This window comes from Thalia democratica, chromosome 7 (assembly GCF_965202585.1).
Source record: "Thalia democratica chromosome 7, ktThaDemo2.hap1.1, whole genome shotgun sequence".
In the NCBI taxonomy this organism is placed as follows: Eukaryota; Metazoa; Chordata; class Thaliacea; order Salpida; family Salpidae; genus Thalia; species Thalia democratica.
The window spans coordinates 52,167,998-52,187,087 of NC_139171.1; the positions used below are offsets into that span (position 1 = coordinate 52,167,998).

At 27.6% G+C, this 19,090-nt stretch overlaps 1 protein-coding gene across 1 annotated transcript; it reads right to left on the reverse strand.

Annotated features, from left to right (window-relative positions):
- Window positions 1-2,868: 2,868 nt before the first annotated feature.
- LOC145841079 (beta-galactosidase-1-like protein 2) lies at window positions 2,869-5,816 on the reverse strand. Its single transcript, XM_082948447.1, has 2 exons — window positions 3,853-5,816; window positions 2,869-3,253 (listed from the first exon to the last, which is right to left on the reverse strand). The coding sequence occupies exons 1-2, from the start codon at window positions 5,810-5,812 to the stop codon at window positions 3,231-3,233; spliced, it is 1,983 nt and encodes a 660-aa protein (XP_082804573.1). The 5' UTR covers window positions 5,813-5,816; the 3' UTR covers window positions 2,869-3,230.
- Window positions 5,817-19,090: the final 13,274 nt, after the last annotated feature.

A 19,090-nucleotide genomic window follows, 5' to 3' on the forward strand; every position in this document is an offset into this window, starting at 1 on the left:
AAAAACGTATTAAAAAAATTGAAACATTTTCATTTTTATAAAGCCCGTTTTGATCGTAAATAACGTGATGATTAATAAAATATTTCAATAAAACAAAATTACTTGTTAATGTTTGCTATTTATTCCTTTATTAACAGAAATTTTTAAAGTAGTACCTTTTTTTACCTTCCTTTTTGTACCTTGCAAACTCTCTTTTCCAATCAATTATGTTGAACTAATTAAGTTAAAAAGAAGAACTTCAAACTTACAAAGAAAATTGTAGAAGTAAGGAACTATCAAAAAATGTAAAATTATATGATTAAACAAGAAGTTATAAATACTTTCGCTTTAGCTAAATTGAAAATCATATGTTCTATTTTTACACTTTAAAACAGAACTTTATCTACAATACCATGTCAAAACTTAAAAAGGTACGGATCTTTATATTAAATTTAAACCATAATACTATGATGTATTTTACTTCAATTACCCACAAAGTCTATAAATATTCACTAATCTATAAAATTTCAATAACAAAAATTCGATTAAAAATTGCTTGTTACTGAGGTATTCTTATTATTAAATTTATCGCTTTTTAGCCATAAATAATTGTAACAAAGTAATTATTTACAAATGTAACCATGTCAGTAAAACGAGACTGATGATTGTTTGTAAACTAAAAATGATATTGCGAGAAAACATTTATTTGCGTTTATTAAGAAACTCAAAGTTAAATTCATAAAACTTTTAAAACATGTTGATGGCTAAAATTAGAAAGTTTATTTTTGATTCAAACTTGAGTAAAAGTTCGTTATTTTCTACCATCTCTATCTAGTTGATTATAAGTTCTCTTTTCTAATTAGATTGTTGCAACATAATAAATTGGAAAAGAGATTGCTAGAGATAGAAACTATTACAAAAATATTTTAGAATAATTGAGAAAAATGTTTTTGTTTAAAATGAAATCACACAACAGCTATATCAAATACGCAATTGTACCAATAATCAGAGTTGCCAAATTTTTTTGGCAAATTTTCTCCAGGTTTTTAAAATTACACGTTTTAGGTTCTATATTTAGTTTAAAATTAAGTTGAAGCTAGAAACTGTGTTAAACAGTATAACGACATTGAAAAGATATCTTAAAGCTTCTTTAAATGTGTTTTTTAATAAAAAACATTTCTGATAATGACAATTTTTTTTTAATCTATACAGTAGACTTTATGTGTCAAAGCGAAATTTTACTTCTTAACATGTAAAAGTTGTTTAAAATTCCAGGTTTTTAGTGATTTTTAGCAACCCTGAAAAAAAAAAAAAGTAGAAATTAGTAAATCTTAGTATTTAAATTGAAATCACAAATTTATAATGGAGGTTGTTTCAATTAAAATACTTAATTTTAATAAGTAAAAAATACATTTGATCAACGGCACCATCAGACTAAAACAACAACTTTAAAGTATAGAAACAAAGTATACTGAATTTATATCAATTTATCTACAAAACTATGATAAAATAGTCTACTTGCAATAATGTTTTATTGTTCTCATAAACTTTAGCAAAACAAAAGTTTCATTCTAATTTGGTCGTGCATGACTTATTTCTCACTACAAAGACATTATTACAGTTGGATGAACACCAAAGCGACATTGCTAACAACAATGACCTTTTTACATGAAACAAAAATATTTTAACAGAAAATAAACTCTTAAAGAGAATTTGATGAATGACTTGTACTGTTGAACTATGTTGTCAAATGGAAGTAAAGCTTAATTTTATATTTAAATATATTGCAATTTCTATATAATTTGTATCTAAAATAAAAGGGTTGTAAAAATAAAGTTCTAAAATAACAGAAGCGATTTCCACTACAGTGTTACTTCCGTGTCATTTCCTGTAAAAACTAAACTAAAGAGTTATTTTCATTTCCTTGTTTGCTAACTTGTTCGTCTATAATGGTTTTTTATATTTTAGATTGTTTAACTATCATTCATTAGTTTTAAAGTAAGTGAACAGAAAATAACTCATGTTATTTTAATTTTATTGTAACAAAGTGAGTACCTGGAAGTTTTATAAATGTAAAAAGTGTAAATGATACACTGAATACAATTGCTCTTAATTTGTAGAATTTTTTAATAGTTTTTCGGTAAAATTGGCTTTTATACTAAGCTGATAAAAATCTGTTAGGACTATAACTTTTATCTTGATAAATAAATAATAAATATACTCAATAAAGCGATAAAAAAGTTACTTCTAGAGTGCTGAGTTTTATTCTCTACGAGCGATACAAATAATTTGTGAAGAACTGTTAAAAAAGAAAACTACAAACACTTTTATCTTTGCTAAGGAACTAAATAAGTATACATAAAAGTCTAAAAAATATTAGACCATATAATACAAAAACATTGATAAAAATAAAATAGACTACAGCATTTGTGAATGACATTTGTCTGATTTTTTTACTAAAAAATTAATGTATAACAACATAAAAATTGAATTTAAAAAAAAAACCAAGTTGACAAATCAAGCTAAATATATAAATAAGGCAGCTTATAAAATGCTATTGAATTTGACTAGTAAGTAAAATAAGCATAACTTAGCACAATAAAGAGTATCATTCAGTTTGTATACAAATTGTTTTGTTTTTTGCAATAAGATATATACATGATGCTAGAAAAATAAAATTGGTATTGTCATTGAAAATCTAAAAACAAATTTTTAGGTAAACTATAAAGGTTCAACTAAAAGTATTACATAGTATGGAATTTTACAAACTCAAGGTTTAAAACCATAAAAAAAACTGCAATTTAAATTTTTAAAGTAAACAATTATACATTTTAAACAAATAATGAAAAGCATAACTGAAAAGCATTATAGCAGTTAAATAAACTTAATGTTACAAAATAGTTTCATCAAGAGGATATGAAAGCTTTTTCATTACTAAAAACTAAGTATTTATTAAAGTAATAAAACTTCCATTAACTTTTACTTAAAAGGAATATTAATATTTTTTACATTACAGCTAAGAACTAACTCTTAAAACTTAGGAGTACTTAAAAACATTTACAGTAGACTAAGGGCATAGGGGGTCCCACCTTAATTTTACAACTTGATCTAATTCTGTTTAACTTCAGGTTAGCTATCAGAGTTTTTACTTCTATTTAAAGTAACTTTCTGTACATAAGCAAATAAAAATGGTAAGTAAATAGGTCCTTTATGGAAGGCTAGAGAAACGACTATCCAATAAAAATCTAACTTTAGCTTAAATTTTTGACCAATCCTGTTTTAATTTTTACAGTTATTCCACATCTAAATAATTTGAGTACAATAAATTTTCAGCAAGTAATTTACATTTAAAAAAATACTACCTTATTTTGTTATACCTAAAACTTGTGCTATTTAAAAAGTTCAAATTTTTTTATAGTAAATAAAGACTTTCAAGATTTTATTCAACTTTTTAAAATTATTTATACACATAAAAGTTTTACTGGAGTTAAAGAACAAATACCTAAGAATGTATACTTTGTTAATATAAACAATTCTTATATGTTTATGATAACAATATTTTACACAACGATAAATAAAGTTTTTATTTACTTATATTAGTAAAACAGGAATAAATATTTGACAAAATTGCTCAATGATTCCAAAACATATGATTAAAACAAAACTTAGTTTTTAGTGCCAAAAAAGTTGAAGAATCTGAAGGAATATATATATCTAAAAGATATAAACAATTCAATAGCTATTGGGTGCATAAAGTAAAAGTACAGAAAAAATCAAGTAAATAGGCTCATAACTGCATACAAAACTTCATAAACAGAGATAAATGCTTGCATATAATACATCATAAATAAATCTTTTCTTTACACAACTAACCTAAAATTGGTTCAGATGAAAACACTACTGCGGTGGACTGCTTAACTTCCTCAAAGATGACAATAAAGTTTATGCCAACTTTCAAAAAAGGTGCGGGAAGGTACAGGGTCTGCTGCGGACCAATCGACGAGTACCTGCCAATATTGACCCCGTTGACAAACACAACCCCCTTGCCCCACTTGCTCATGTCCAAGAAAGTGTCCTTGAGCTCTTGTTTGGACTCAATGAAAAGGGTAGACTGGAAAAAGGCTGGTTCCGGCAGCTTACTGTCCAGTCTCACATCCGACCAGGAATCCAATTGGTTGAGAAAGTCAGGTTTCATTTCAAATGAGTATATTGACCAATTGGTCACCTCTTCTCCGTTGACAACCAAGTCGCTGCTCAGACCCTTGCGCTGGTTGTCAAAGACCTCCCAGTTGGTGCGACCCGCGTTTTCCACCAGCACATCCAAGTTCACTTTTGTTGAGGCGCGAGGCAGGGTGTTCTTGAAAGTCTGCTTCTTGTTCAAGTGGGTCAGAGTGGTTTGCTTGTGCCTGTTCAGGAAATACATGCCCCTGTCATTCATGCCATCAAATCCTTTGACTGTAACACTAGTTCCCTTTTCAATGGTTATTTCAGCCCTGTAGAGAATGTAGCCATAAGACTGTTGCTGACATCCCACGTTTGTCAGCATTTCCATGGGAACAGTTTTGGTTGTGATGCAAGGTGTCAAGAACTTGATTGTGTCCCAAATGCTTATCTGTCCTTTTACATTCAGTGGGGGGTAAACAGATGTTTTTGAATTTTGGACAGCCGAGCTGTTAATGGACTTGTTTGGGAAGAACTTTGAAATGACTCTCTGGGCTGCCAAGTACTTGGGAGTGATGTCTCCATTTTCAGACAGAAGTGCGTCGTAATCATAGCTTGTAATATCAGCTTGGTGCACTCCCCCATAAAAACCCCCGTTCATGAAACCAAAATTTGTTCCACCAAAAAACATGTAGAGGTTGACTGACGCTCCGGACTTGAAAATTTTGACAAGGTTGCTCTCAAAGTCTGCCACATCTCTTTGATGGTGTTTTTCACCCCACCAGTCAAACCAGCCCACCCAAAACTCCATGACCATCTGGGGCTTGTCCGGCTGCATGGACTTAAGCTGGAAAAGGTGGTTGTCCACGCTTTTAAAGTTGGCCGTTTTGAGCACACCAGGAATTGTTTGCTTCTTCAAGCCCTCAATGCTGTCTGAAACAAACAGGAGCTCACTGATGCCGCTTTTGACGACTAAATCTTGCAGAAACGGTAAGTAATCAGAGTCTTTAAAGTAGGAGCCGTACTCATTGTCAAGCTGGAAAGCTATGATAGGCCCACCTTGCTTGTACTGCAGGTCCACTATGATTGGCAGCAGCTGGTTGAAGTAGCGCTTCACCGCTTTTATGTAACCCCCGTGCATGGTCCTCACCTTCATGCTCTCATCATTAAGCAACCAGGAGGGAAGCCCCCCAAACTCCCACTCTGAGCAAATGTACGGCCCTGGCCTGATTATCACCAGCAGACCAACTTCCTGGGCCAGCAGGATGAACTTCTTCAGGTTCAGCACCCCGTGAAAGTCAAATTTACCTGGTTTGGGTTCATGCAAGTTCCAGGGCACGTAAGTCTCAACCGCGTTCAACCCGCACTGCTTGGCTTTCACCAGCCTGTCCCTCCAGTACTCCATGGGCATTCGGAAGTAGTGGATGGCCCCGCTTATTAGGGTAATAGGCACCCCGTCCAATTTAAAATGGCTGCCAATTGCCGTCAGGCCTTGTCTTTCTGACTTTGGCTTGGCCAAGAAGTTTGTTTCTTGCTCTTTGGCCTGCTTGTGGTGGCCGGTGTGGAATTCTTCTAGTAAATTTTCATCAGGAGGATTGATTATTTTCAAGGCCAAGTACACCAGTATGAGGACCGCTGCTAGAACTATGAACCTTGTGTGAAGCCTTGCCATATTTAAAGTTCTGAAACAAAAGAGTACATATAATTTATTTCAATATAAAGTAAATTTAAGAAACTAAATATGGAAAAAAAACTCTTCATATACTTATGTTGTTTTTAGCCTAACTAAATAAAACCTTAAACAATGTTTCAAATTGAGTATATTAACTGCTTGAAACATATCTAGTTTACTGAAAAGTGAGTCTTGTTTGTTTTATAGTATAGTTTATAGTTAGAAAAGTTTCAATATTAACTGAGTCCCATAACTATTTAAACAGGAGAAAAATTATTACTAAAATTTTAAATAGTTTAGTTAAAAAATAAATTCAAAGCAATTTAAAAACACATGTTGATAATGATTAATAAATTCTTTAAACAAAGTTCATTTAAATAATTGGAAATTAGTAAAAAAAAAAAGAACTAAGGTGATAATTAAAGATAAGTAAAATGGTCAACTAAAAAAAGTCTGGGTCTGTGTAACTTTTTCATCTGCTTTTATCTAAGTCAATATAGCTAAATAAAATTTTAAAAAGCTGACATTCTATTACTTAACCTTAGTGCAAACCACAAAAATATAAATTCCTATAAGGGCATAGTGGGGTAAACACCCTTTTTTGTTTTTTGATCTTATTTTATATAGTTTTTACTAAGCTACAAAATGCTTTTTACAAATTTTAAAAATTCAAAATAATTTTTGAGATATAGCTGGTCCAAATCGGAGGCAACAATAGCTTCCTTATGGGAGGCACAAACTAAAACGGCAAAAATAGACTATTTTACTAAAAATCTATCTTCTCCTACTAAATTTTTAGTAAAATAGTCCTTGATATATTTAGAAAATTCTGTAGGAAAGAGTTTAAAAAAAAAAATTAAAATTTATATAAAAAATAAACAAAAAAAACAGTTATGCCCTTAACTTATTAGTTTGAAATAAAATTAAAAGTATGCAATAACTATAGAATTAAAAATGTGACTACTTTTAACATACTTATCCCCTAGAATATGTCCCAATGACATTAGCAATGTTCTAATTGTTAATATTTACACATATTTATACACATTTAGATCTAACTCTGGTATAATACATGAATAAATAGAAAAAACATCAGTAAATATACTAATATAATAATTTTTTTTACACTTATTTAAGCCATAAAGGAAAAGCAGACACTTTTATTTGAAATTGAAAGTGGACTCAATTTTTTTAATGATTTTATCAAAGTTACTACTTGATGCTTATGAAAATTTTATTTTAAAAAGACTTCTTGTATGTCCTTTCAGTTTAGACATCTAAAAGTCTTTTAAACTTTTTACCAGAAGACAGTTCTTGTTAACCAAAACTTTATTTTTGGCAAAGTTACTGCACTTTTAGTCATAAAAATTTGTCCATATACTATTGAAGACCATTAATTAATACTATTTATATTCCAAATGGATGAATTCAGTAACTTAAAAGAAATAAAAATGAATCAAAATTGGAAAATCCTTATTTTTTTTTTACAGAATAACTTGAAACTAAAACACTACAATATATCTCTCTTTAGTAGAAGGTACACAAAATTTCATAACTATACAAGCAGTTACTTTTATAAAAACAAGGTCTGAATCAGAAATGCACTAACTATTCTCTAGTAAGAAGTAGATATTCTCTACACAGGGTGGCACTAGCTTTTTAGAAAATTTTTCAGGTTTTCAGAATTTCACAATTAAAATTTTTATAGTCTCTATTTTTAATAACAGAAGATTAAAGTTACAAATGCATTTAAATAGAACACAGTTAATAAAAAAGAAACTTTATTGTTATATTGAATGTGATTTATAATAAAAAAAAGTAATATTTTTTTTTGTGTATAGTATATATTTCCCTTCATTCAGAAACATTTTACATATTTAACTATAACTCTAAAGTTTTCAAAACTTTTATATACAAAAAAGTCAGTGTTAGCTTTTATTTAAAAAACGTTTTACCTCCTCCCTTTGACTACAACTTTTCTTATATCTTTGAACTCATTATGCATATGTTTTGACCACTGGGTTTTGATGTTGAAACTTAAATACAGATATTTCAAAGTTGTTATGAGGACCCAACCACATAGTATTTATCATATATGGACTCAATGACATAATATTTCAATAGTAAAAAGTATCAGTCTCAAACTCTACCCCATATAATGATAATTTTTTTTTTCTTTGGTTAATTAAATGTTGAATTTTGATGGTGCAGGTAAAATAACACATGACTGTAATAACACACTTCTTTTTCCCCAGAAAATGTTTATAATAAATTATTGTTAAATTTAATTAATAAAATTTTAAAAACTAAAAATACACGTTATTTATTTTCATAATTTCTTACACTAACTTGAATATGGTGTTTATTTAAGACAAATCGCAGTATATTTATTTAAGCAGGTTACATTTGTTTACATTTAAACAACAGCAGACCTTGCAGAAGCAGTAGTAAAAGCTTTTGTGTTGAGAATTGAGATAGTAATCAATGGACGATTATCAAAATAGGTGTTTGTATTTTCCATTTAGTCTAGTTAAGCATTGGTATGGTTTTAGTTTTAGCCATTTAAACAGAGTTCTTTAGTTGTAAGTATTAGGGCTATTATTTTTAAAAGATGTCTACGCATTTTTATGTGGGCAAGTAATTTTTCTTATTGTAAAATAATGGATTTTTTTTTGATAGAACTTATTTTTTTTAGAAAATGAAGTAAATGGCAATCATATATGTAGTTTATTTAAGGACAAAAAAATCGCTCAAAATGTTTGGTCCTAGGACGAAAAAATGCTGCACGAAAAAATATTTTGGTTATCGAGTCGCACATCACAGATCTAATATCATTTTACTCCTTATTGAATTATTATCTATTTATTAGTGAATTTTAATAATATTTAGGGTTTATAATTTCCCCTAAAACTTTTTTATACAAAACTTTAGTTGTAGTGAAAATTATTTAAGGTTTTATTCTAAATGAAAAGTGTAAACAAACATAACCCATTCAACATCACATTTTATAACATTTTGTAGTTAACACTTTACATAACAGTTTTTTACCTCAACTTATATATTTCAATTTATGTATCACTGTACAAAACATCTTAGATATAAAATCCTAACCTCAACAATGAACTTATAAGGTAAACCTATACACTTTATCTTTTTACATTTTATGGTGACTGACATAAGCAGCTTTAATCAGTCGCGAATATATATGTATATCAAACAAAACGGAATTCTATGCTACCGAGGTGTTTTAATCTAATATTGCAAGTGGTTTGACCGAAAATTTATTATATAGAAACTTGGATAGATTAAATAGCATCAAGGTGAAATACATAACTTAACCTTGAGTATAACAACACATACACATATATTAATTGAATGTGCGTGTCTAAACTTTATTTTTTTTCAATACTTATTAAAGTGAAATTAGAAATCGCTAAGTTGTCAGTTATGAAAAGAATAGTTGAGTTAATAAACTAACTGCAATAGATACAAAAAAAGAGATTTAACAAGTATGTCCTAAAAATCTTATAAAATTTGTTTGAAGTAACAATTAGAATACTAATTTATAAAAAATATTTATTTAATTTCATATTACTTGAATTAAACTCATTTTTATAGAATAGGAGAATATTCATGAAACATGTCTTTGGTTTGAATTTTTGCGTAGAAGTATTTTGTTTAAACTATACGCAGGAACTTACACTTTCAGTGGAAAGTTTTAATCTTCTCACTTATATAACAAAAAGAGTTCATATGCAAATACTGACGGAAATTTTAAACAAAGGTCAAGGCAAAAAATGTAACTTATACAACCACAATGTAATAAATTGTGTGGAAACAAGTAATTAAAAATTGCAAATACAATGTGGTTCATTGACGACGTCGCCCATAAAATAATCGAAACGTATAAGAAGCCGGTATTCAGGGGTGTTGTTAATATTGTACACACCAAGACCCGCCAAATACCCAACAGTCACAGGCGTTCCATCTCTGTGGCGGTCCATAACATGTTCTTCAAAATAAACGATTTCACCATGCTCGTATTCCGTATAGGTAACTCGAATATTCACCAGATTCGCGCCGACAGTTGAAGACACGATGTGTTGCCAGAAACATCTCACCGTTGCTATTTGAGTGTTTACGTCATAATAGTGTTCCACGTCATCAAACGCAGTGTGATCGTTATTCCTAAGGTGTAGGTTTGATTCATAAAGATAATGTTCTTGGCTGATTTGTACTCTCCTGCGGACTTGGTTGTTCATTGTTTCCAAGATAAACGGTATGCTAGAAAAAAAGTTAGTTTGAACTACAGCAGAATAGCAGTTAAATGTATTTAAAAAAAGTAAACCTACTATATTTGTAAATTGTTATACTATATTTAATTGTAAGAAGTATTTCAGGTAGAAAAAGTTTAAGCAAACTCTAAAAATATAATAATATAATACGATTGTGATGTTTTATTTCTATTAAAAAAGCAACTAAAACACTCTAGCAACTTTTGAAATGTAGATTTTGAATTATGTCAATTGTTAAAAACAATTTGAAAACAATCATATTTTCTTACTTTTTTGGCTTAAACTTAATTTAAAATACTTTATATAAACAACAGTACGTAATCTTATTTCAAAAAAAAAGTTTGTAAGAATTTCTTTAGATAAATTTTGTTATTCAAAATGACAATAAAACACTTAGGTTTGTAAAAAAATCAACTCAAATTTTTTGTTCTTTCTAAGTATAAAGGGTAACTAATATTTCTATTGTTTTGTTTATAACCTTAAAATTTTTCTGATTGCTAAATGTTAAAAACATAATAAAATATTTTGATAAGTAAGTTATCTTGTTAAAACATAACACATAAAATGTCTAATTAATAGTAACATATTTGTATATTCTTATTTCAATAACTTAGTCTATTTAGTTGCATTTTTCATATAAACTAAATTTCAGTGAAAGTATTTCTTTAATATAGAATTAATTGTTTTTTGATAACTTTAGTTTAGGAAGCATTTTCAGTTAATGACACCACTCTTTTTTAATTTTAGTTTTGATATAAAGTATTAAAGTATGAAGTTATAGGTATAGGTTAGTACTTTAAATTTATAATTTTTGAAAGTAATACTTTAACTTATTTTAATCACTGTTACTTAGTTTAATTAAAAAAGTATTGATTAAGTAGAATAAATGATTGAAATAAGAATATAAAAATAAACTTATGTAAATTTCTTATTCTTTAGTTTAAAACGATTAGTTAGCTAACATATATACTGCATCATATTTTTAACAATTACCAAAAAAACAATACAAACTTCAATAACTTTCTACAATTAGAAAGAAACAGTAAAAGCTTATAAAGTTTAAACTTTTTTTAAAGCTAAAAGTTTTGAAGACCTTATTAGAAAATGTACCTAGATAAAAATATGATTAAGTAGTTCTGTTTACTTAATATGATTTTAAGACAAAAAATGAAAACGTTAGATTTGTCTAAACTTAAATGCTTTGAACAGTTAGTATAGTTTAAAATGTAAATTTAAACAAAAAAAAAAGTTGCTAGTGTGTTCTAGTTGCTTTTTGGTACAAACAAAAAATAACAACTAAATTATATTGTTTTAGTTTTAGAGTTGTCTTTATTTTTTGTCGTTTTCTTTTTAAGTTAAATTGAAAATACTTCTTTAAACATAGTATAGTATAATATTTTACCTGTTTAAAACATAGTTTACTGTTAGTAGGTTTACGTAATCTACATTAAACTAGAACTCTGCAACCAACTGACTTTAGTATAAGTTAACTATTTTTCTAGCTGTAACTCTTAAACAATGAACAACCAAGTCCGCAGGAGAATACATATCATCCAAAAACATTATCTTTATGAATCAAACCTACACCTTAGGAATAACGATCACACTGCGCTTGATGAGGTGGAACACTATTATGACGTAAACACTCAAATAGCTACGGTGAGATGTTTCTGGCAACACATCGTGTCTTCAACTGTCGGCGCGAACCTGGTGAAAATTCGAGTTATTTATATGGAAGCTCTAGACACTTGTTGTGATGAAAATGTTATGGACCGCCATAGGGACGGAACGCCTGTGACTATTAGGTATTTAGCGGGTCTTAATATGTACAATATTAACAACACCCCTATAGATGATTGTACACTCAATTTGAAATTCTATTATGTCGTGGGCAACAGTGTCGATCAACCACATTGTATTTGCATTTTGTAGTTATTTACATACGTTTTACTACTTTGTTATTTTATAAGTTTACTTTTGCTTTGACCTTATTTTACAAATTTTGTCAGAGTTTCAGTGAATATGTATGTGTATTTACTTTTGTTGTAATATAAATGTAAAAATGAAAATAAATAATAACTTTCCACAGAATTTTTAGATGCCTGTATGTAGTTAAAATATCAACTAACTCGAGAATGTATAAATACAACTTAAAGTTGAATATTAAAACTACCTAACTTTTGTAAGTTTGGAGCACTTCTCAAATACAGTCGATTTAATAAATGTAAATGTTGATTGTTATTTTAAAGTAACGGTATACTCACTTTAAGAAGTCTGTGAAATTATGAAAAGTTTAAACAAGCAAACACAATCTGAGTATTCGAATGCGTTCTTATGCTATTGATTTGGTGTAAATTGATCCCTCGTAAGGTTTGTCTAAGCTTCTAGAACATATTCGATCATACAACTTTGATCATCTGATTAAAAGGTTTTGGTAGACTGATTTTGTTTTAAGTCCTTTGCAACTTAAGATGTTTTTAGTTATCAATCTACAAATTTGTAAATAAATGGAATGCGCAGGCTTAAGTAATAGGTTAAAAAGTCATTTTTTTTCGCTAAGATGTTTATACAGCAAATTAATAAAAATTGTACTATTAAAAAACAAAAATACAGAATAGTAAAATTATTATTTTGTTTTAAGTAAGTTATTTAATATTTATTTTTTGATTTTTATCCATATTATTTTATATTTTTCATCAACAACCAAATTTTTATACGATATAGCTTTTGAGACAATTAAAATTTAAAACAAAAATTTATGGTTCAATAACATTGTTAATCAAATACTATTATTTAGAATTTAGATTATAGTAAAGAACTATAACAATATTAGACATTTTCTTTAGTTTATAAGGTCTTTTATCAAAAGTCTATACAGGAAGTTATCTCTTGTTTAATAGTAAAATGTGTGCTACCCAACTTAAAAATGTCTTCCATGCAATGTACTTTACTATTTAAGTTTAAATTAAAGTTTTATAAATTCGGTATATTTAATATATATCGTACTTATATATTTTTAAGTACTGTACTATTTGAAAAATATAAGTAACTTAAGAAGCTTTAAAAAAGAACATTAGCATTTTTGTCTTTAGTCAGAAACTTATCAGGAAAACACATATCAATAGAAAACACGAATAAAATTAAAAAAAAACTTTGAGTCTACATTCCCTTAAGTTTTTAAATAAAAAACGTATAAACTTAGTAAAAACGCTACATACATAGATTATTCTTATATGTCTATTCGTACTTATCTCTGAGTTGATTTCTTTTAATTTTTGACGTTTTTCAAGAAGTCGTACCTCAAACAAACATATGTGATAGGCTAATAAAAAAAACTAGTATCAAAACTTAATTAAATAGCTATTAATCCCTTATATTCAAAAGGTTTGTTAAAAACAAACTTTTTTTTTATATATAATGTGTTTTGAAATAATTAAGCAAAAAAAATCATTAAAACTTACTCAGTTTTTGTACCTGAACTAAACTAGGTTTCTAAAAGCTCTTTATTTAAAAACAATATCTACGTACTCAGTACTCAACAATATTTATCAGCTAGAAAATCCTTTTTTTGTTGTACTATGTTTTCAAGATACTTGACTATCTTAACACAAGAAGATGGGTAGAAGTAAAATAAACTAAATCAAATTTTTCACTTTTTAGATTAAAGTTTTGATGTGCTTTATTTAAATAACCATTAGCTGCAGTACCCGCGGTGTGAACTCAAATTTACGAGTTTTAAGTATCAGTATAAAAAATGTACAACTTTAGAAAACTTTTATTTGTGACAAAAATTGCATCGTTGTCTTAATGTAAGTAACGGTAATAATACTACAGTATTTTAAAATTAACTTTCTCAAATCCCATTGGAAATACCGATACAAACCACAGACCAAAAAAAAAACAAGGACAAAACTAAAACATAAGCGTTTGGACAACAATCTTAAACTTTTGTAGATTGACAGAAAGAGAAAAAATCGAATGTAAAGGAAATATACAGACGAAAACAAAATTATTTAATCTTATCAACCTATTATAAGATAATAGCTCATAAAGTTAGTTTTAGAAAATCAAAAAATATTCAGTATGCAACAGAGGTGGAGAAAATAGAATGCTAAAAAAAACATATTTTTTTCTTTTTTTTCTAAATTAATACACCCCAAAATAAATTAATTTTCCTTTTTTTCTAAATGACTGTTTACATAACAAACTTTTATTTATCAGTACAATTTTTGTTAATCTGCTGTATAAAACATCTTCGTTCAAAAAAATAACTAGACCGTTAAACTTTTACATGAAACTAAACATCATGTTTGTTTTAGATTTTAGATAAAAGCTTCTCAAGTCGCAAATAACTTGGATGAAATAAAAAAGAAACAAAGGCCTCAGTCTACCAAGAGCTAGTGATCTACGATCGAAGTATTATGATCACACATCTATGTTCTAGAAGCTTAGAGAAATTTTACGATGAGTTAGAGTACACTTATAGCTAAATCACTAAAATAATAACGCATCATGATATTTTAATTGAATTAGCGTGTTTTAACTTTTTTAAAATTTTACAAGCTTATTAAAGTGAAGACACCGTTACGTACCATCAACGGTAACATTTATTAAACCAACTGTATTTGAGAAGTGCTACAAAATTACAAAAAGTTAACAGTTTTAATATTCAACTTTAAGTTGTGTTTATATTTTTTAGAGTAAGTTGATATTTTAACTACATACAGGCACCTACAATTTCTGAAAAGAGTCATTTTATTTCAATTTTTACATTCATATGACAAAACAGTACATGCTCACGAAAATTCAAACAAGGACTTTAACCATGGTCAAAGCAAAACATATAACTTATAAAACAACAAAGTAGTAAAACGTGCTAAAAAAACAAAATTTAAACCAAGTTGCAAATACAATGTGGTTGATCGACAACGTTGCCCACAACATATTCAAAATTCAAATGAAGCCGATAATCAGGGGTGTTGTTAATATGGCGCAAACCAAGACCCGCCAAATACTCAATAGTCACAGGCGTTCCATCGCTGTTGTGGTCCATAACAACCTCGTAAGTATCACCCTCTTCACCATCTTCGTCTTCCGTGTAACAAACTCGAATGTTCACCAGATTCGCGCCACGAGTTGAAGACACGATGTGTTGCCAGAAACATCTCACCGTTGCTATTTGGATGTTTACGTCATAGTAGTGTTCCACGTCATCGAAAGCCAAAAACCGGCAACTTTAAAGATGTCGGTTTGAAAGATAGAGATAATGGTTTTGACTGATTCGTATTCTCCTGCTAGCTTGATTGTTCATTGTTTCCAAGTTAAACGGTAAGCTAGAAAAATGATTAATTTAGACAACAGCCAATTGGTTGCAGAATTGTATTTTAATTCTCAACTTAAAAGTTAAACCACTAACAGTAAACTAAAATCAAACACGTGTAAAATTACTCCATATGGAGCTTTAAAAAAAGATATATTTTTATGTAATAAAATTAAAAAAAAAAAAGTTTTTAAAATATAAACTTTTTCTGTAGTCAAAAAGAAATATTGAAGGTTTGTTATGTTTTATTTGTACTAAAGAAGCAACTAGACTAGAAAAAAAATAGCAGCTTTTATCTTTAGTAAATAAACTTAGTTTTATATTTTTTGTTCAAAGTTTTTCAATTTTGTAAATACTAGTAACTTTGTAAAAAATTGAATTTGACAAAGTGTTTTTTCTTTATATGTATAAAAAATCAATAGTATTTGTACTGGTTTGTCGTGTTGATGATTATTTATTGTTTTAGAATATAATGAAATATATTTGATGCGAAGTAATCTTATTAAAACTACAAAAGTACCAACTTAATTAAAATTGAATTACAAACCTTTATTTCAACCATCTATTGTATATAATTTATGATTTCCCAACTTAGGTATATAAAAGTGAATAAGACTATCTAAAGTATTTATATAAATTAACTGTACATTTAAAGTACTAACATGTATACTTTTAATTTTGAATTTGAGAAATGGTTTAAAAAACTTATTTTCAAACATTTTTAAGTGATTTAAACAATACATTGCAAATTTTTTTATATAACATCGATCAACTATTTTATGTTATGTATCACTGATTATTACAATTATTTTACAAAAAATTATAAGTGTACTTATTGATTTATTGACTACTTATAAACTTAAGTTATGTTTCTTGTTTGATCAATATTTTTCAGTACACAAAAAAAAATTATTGAATTACAAGTAGCATATATAATTTTGTTTAAATTAAACTTCTAACGACTTTGATTATTCAGAAAAAAACTATTTCAAAGACGTACAATTGAATATTTTTTTGACCTTTTCCTAAATATAAAGATAGAATCTTGGTGTTTCAGATACGAAATTTTAGAAAAATAATAGAAAATGTTTTTCTAAGTTTGTTTTAGCATTAGTTTTTAGTTCCAAAGTTATAGCTTTTGTTGTACAGTACTAAACTTTCAAACAGTAACTATATGTCGACGAAATCAAATTTAAGAAATGGATAAGACTTTATTTTAGTTGAAATGTTTTTAAAGTTCTTAAGACTAAGTTATTTTCAATAATGCCATATAAGTACTTTAACATTTTCAATTACTGTTATTTAGTTTAGTTTAGAAAAGTATGAGCTTAAAAAAATATATGTTTGAAACAAAAATTTGTAGTCAACTTTCTATTAGTTTAATATTTTGTAGTTTAATTAAGATTACCTAGCTATTAAATATATTATGTTGTATTTTTAACAATAAATAACCAGTGAAGTTATAAGGTATTAAACTAAACAACATGACTATTTTTTAATATTTAGAATACAATAAAGTTTTGTCAAATTTTATGTTTTACAATGCTAAATTTTTATTTTAATTTTGAATAACAAACTTTGTTTAAAGACTTTTTTATAAACTTAATAAATGTAAAAATTAAGATTACGTACTGCTGTTTATTCAACAAAATTTTTACATTAATTCAAGACAAAAAAGTAAAAACAAAATGTTTTTCATATCGAAGTTACAACTAAGATTTTAAAATAAATTATTAAGTACTGTTAATTCCTAAGTTAGCTTACTGTAATATTTAAACACGAACAAAACTCAAACTTTTAATTTTAAGTTCGCTATTTTTAATGTTTAGTATATTTAAATTCATAGAACATTTCACATAATTAAAAATTGAAATTTTAACAAATACAAAACGTTGCTAGTTTCTTTTTTGGTACAAAGAAAACATAACATTTTCTTACAGTTTTACAATTATATTAAACTTTTTTAAATATTTTTACTTAAAGTACATAAAATATATTTTTAAAAACTTAAAACAGTTCAACGTTTTACTTGTGTTTAAACATAGCTTACTGTTAACAGTTTATTTTTTAAAGCTACGTTAAACTTCAATTCTGCAACCAATTCTGCTGAAGTTAAAACTAACCATTTTTCTAGCATACCGTTTATCTTGAAAACAATGAACGATCAAGCTCGCAGGAGAATACGAGTCGGCCAACGCCATTACCTCTTTCGGTCAACCCGACATATTGAAAGTGTGCAGTATTTTACTTACGATGACGTGGAACACTACTATGACGTAAACACCCAAATAGCAACGGTGAGATGTTTCTGGCAACACATCGTGTCCTTGACCGTCCCCGCAAACCTAGTGAACATTCGGTTGGATTATTCGGACTACGAAGATGGAGAATATTTTGATTTTGTCGAAAATGTTACGGACCGCCACAGCGACGGAGCTCCCGTGACTATTGGGTATTTGGCGGGTCTTGGCACGCCCAATATTGATTACGACCCCGATTATCGGCTCCTTTTGTGTTTTGATTATGTTGTTGGCAATGTTGACAATGAACCACATTGCATTTGCCATTTGTAGTTATTTATTTACGTATGTTTTATTACTTTGTTGTTTTATAAGTCTTATGTTTTGCCTTGACCATAGTTTAAAACCTTTGTTTAAAAGTTCAGTAATAAATACATATGTACTTGATTTTTTATGTAAGGTTAAAAATAAAGAAAACCTTACATAAATTTTAGGTATCTTTATAGTGTAAATAGTTTAAGAAAAATACATTTACGTACTACGTACATATGTGAATGGAAGACTGAATTTCAGGAATATTTTCCAAAAATTTAGTCTTATTTTCAAAATTAAATAAATTTAGGAAAATTTCACTATCGTATAAAAGTTAAGTAAAGTCCAGTTTTATGAATAAGAATTTCAGTTTAAAAAAATCTTTTTTTTTGTATTTCAATAAGTAATTTGGTTGTGTTTATAATAATTCATTATTTAGAATATCTCTCAATCTCTATTTGTATCAGTTGTAGTTAGTTCAATTAACCATTTATTGCATATTTGATAACTCTGCAATAAATTCATTTTGATAAGCATGTAAAATTTGAAAGTTATCGAATCTACAATTGAAATTTACCAGGGGCTTGTTCTGACTGGTTTTTTGTGCGACCCCTGAAGAGAACTTGAATAATCGTAATAAAAAAATATTAAATATAACTATTATTTCAAATATCAAATATTTATATATTATATTAATATTTATATATTATCTTTTTGTTATCGAGTAAAATTAATTTTCAAATATTTGAAAAACTACGTCAAAAATGATGAAGTTTTATGAAATTTTTTAAACTATATTTAAAAAACATGTATAAATTATAAAAAAAGTTTACAATTACGAAAGTTGCACAACTTGATTAAGAAAACTGTTTTTTCAATTTTTTTTAAATTTAAGTTTATTACAAACTTAATTGAGCAATTTTACAACTACAGAGGTTTGATTTTTAACGAGGAAACTCACATACTGTTTTTATTGTTATAACATTAGAAAAGCCTTAATTTGTTATAAAAAATTATATAAACATAATTTTTTGGCATAAAAACATTAAGCTAAAAATTTTTTTAAACATCTAATGCATAAAAGAAGCTTAGATAGTTTTTTCTTTGACAA

What these genes read in the sequence shown, in the direction of transcription:
- LOC145841079 (XM_082948447.1), bottom strand. Translation starts at nt 5,812, where the DNA reads ATGGCAAGGCTTCACACAAGGTTCATAGTTCTAGCAGCGGTCCTCATA. An exon ending in TTCATCTGAACCAATTTTAG is followed by an intron (nt 3,254 to 3,852) that starts GTTAGTTGTGTA and finishes AAATTAAAACAG; the next exon opens with GATTGGTCAAAAATTTAAGC.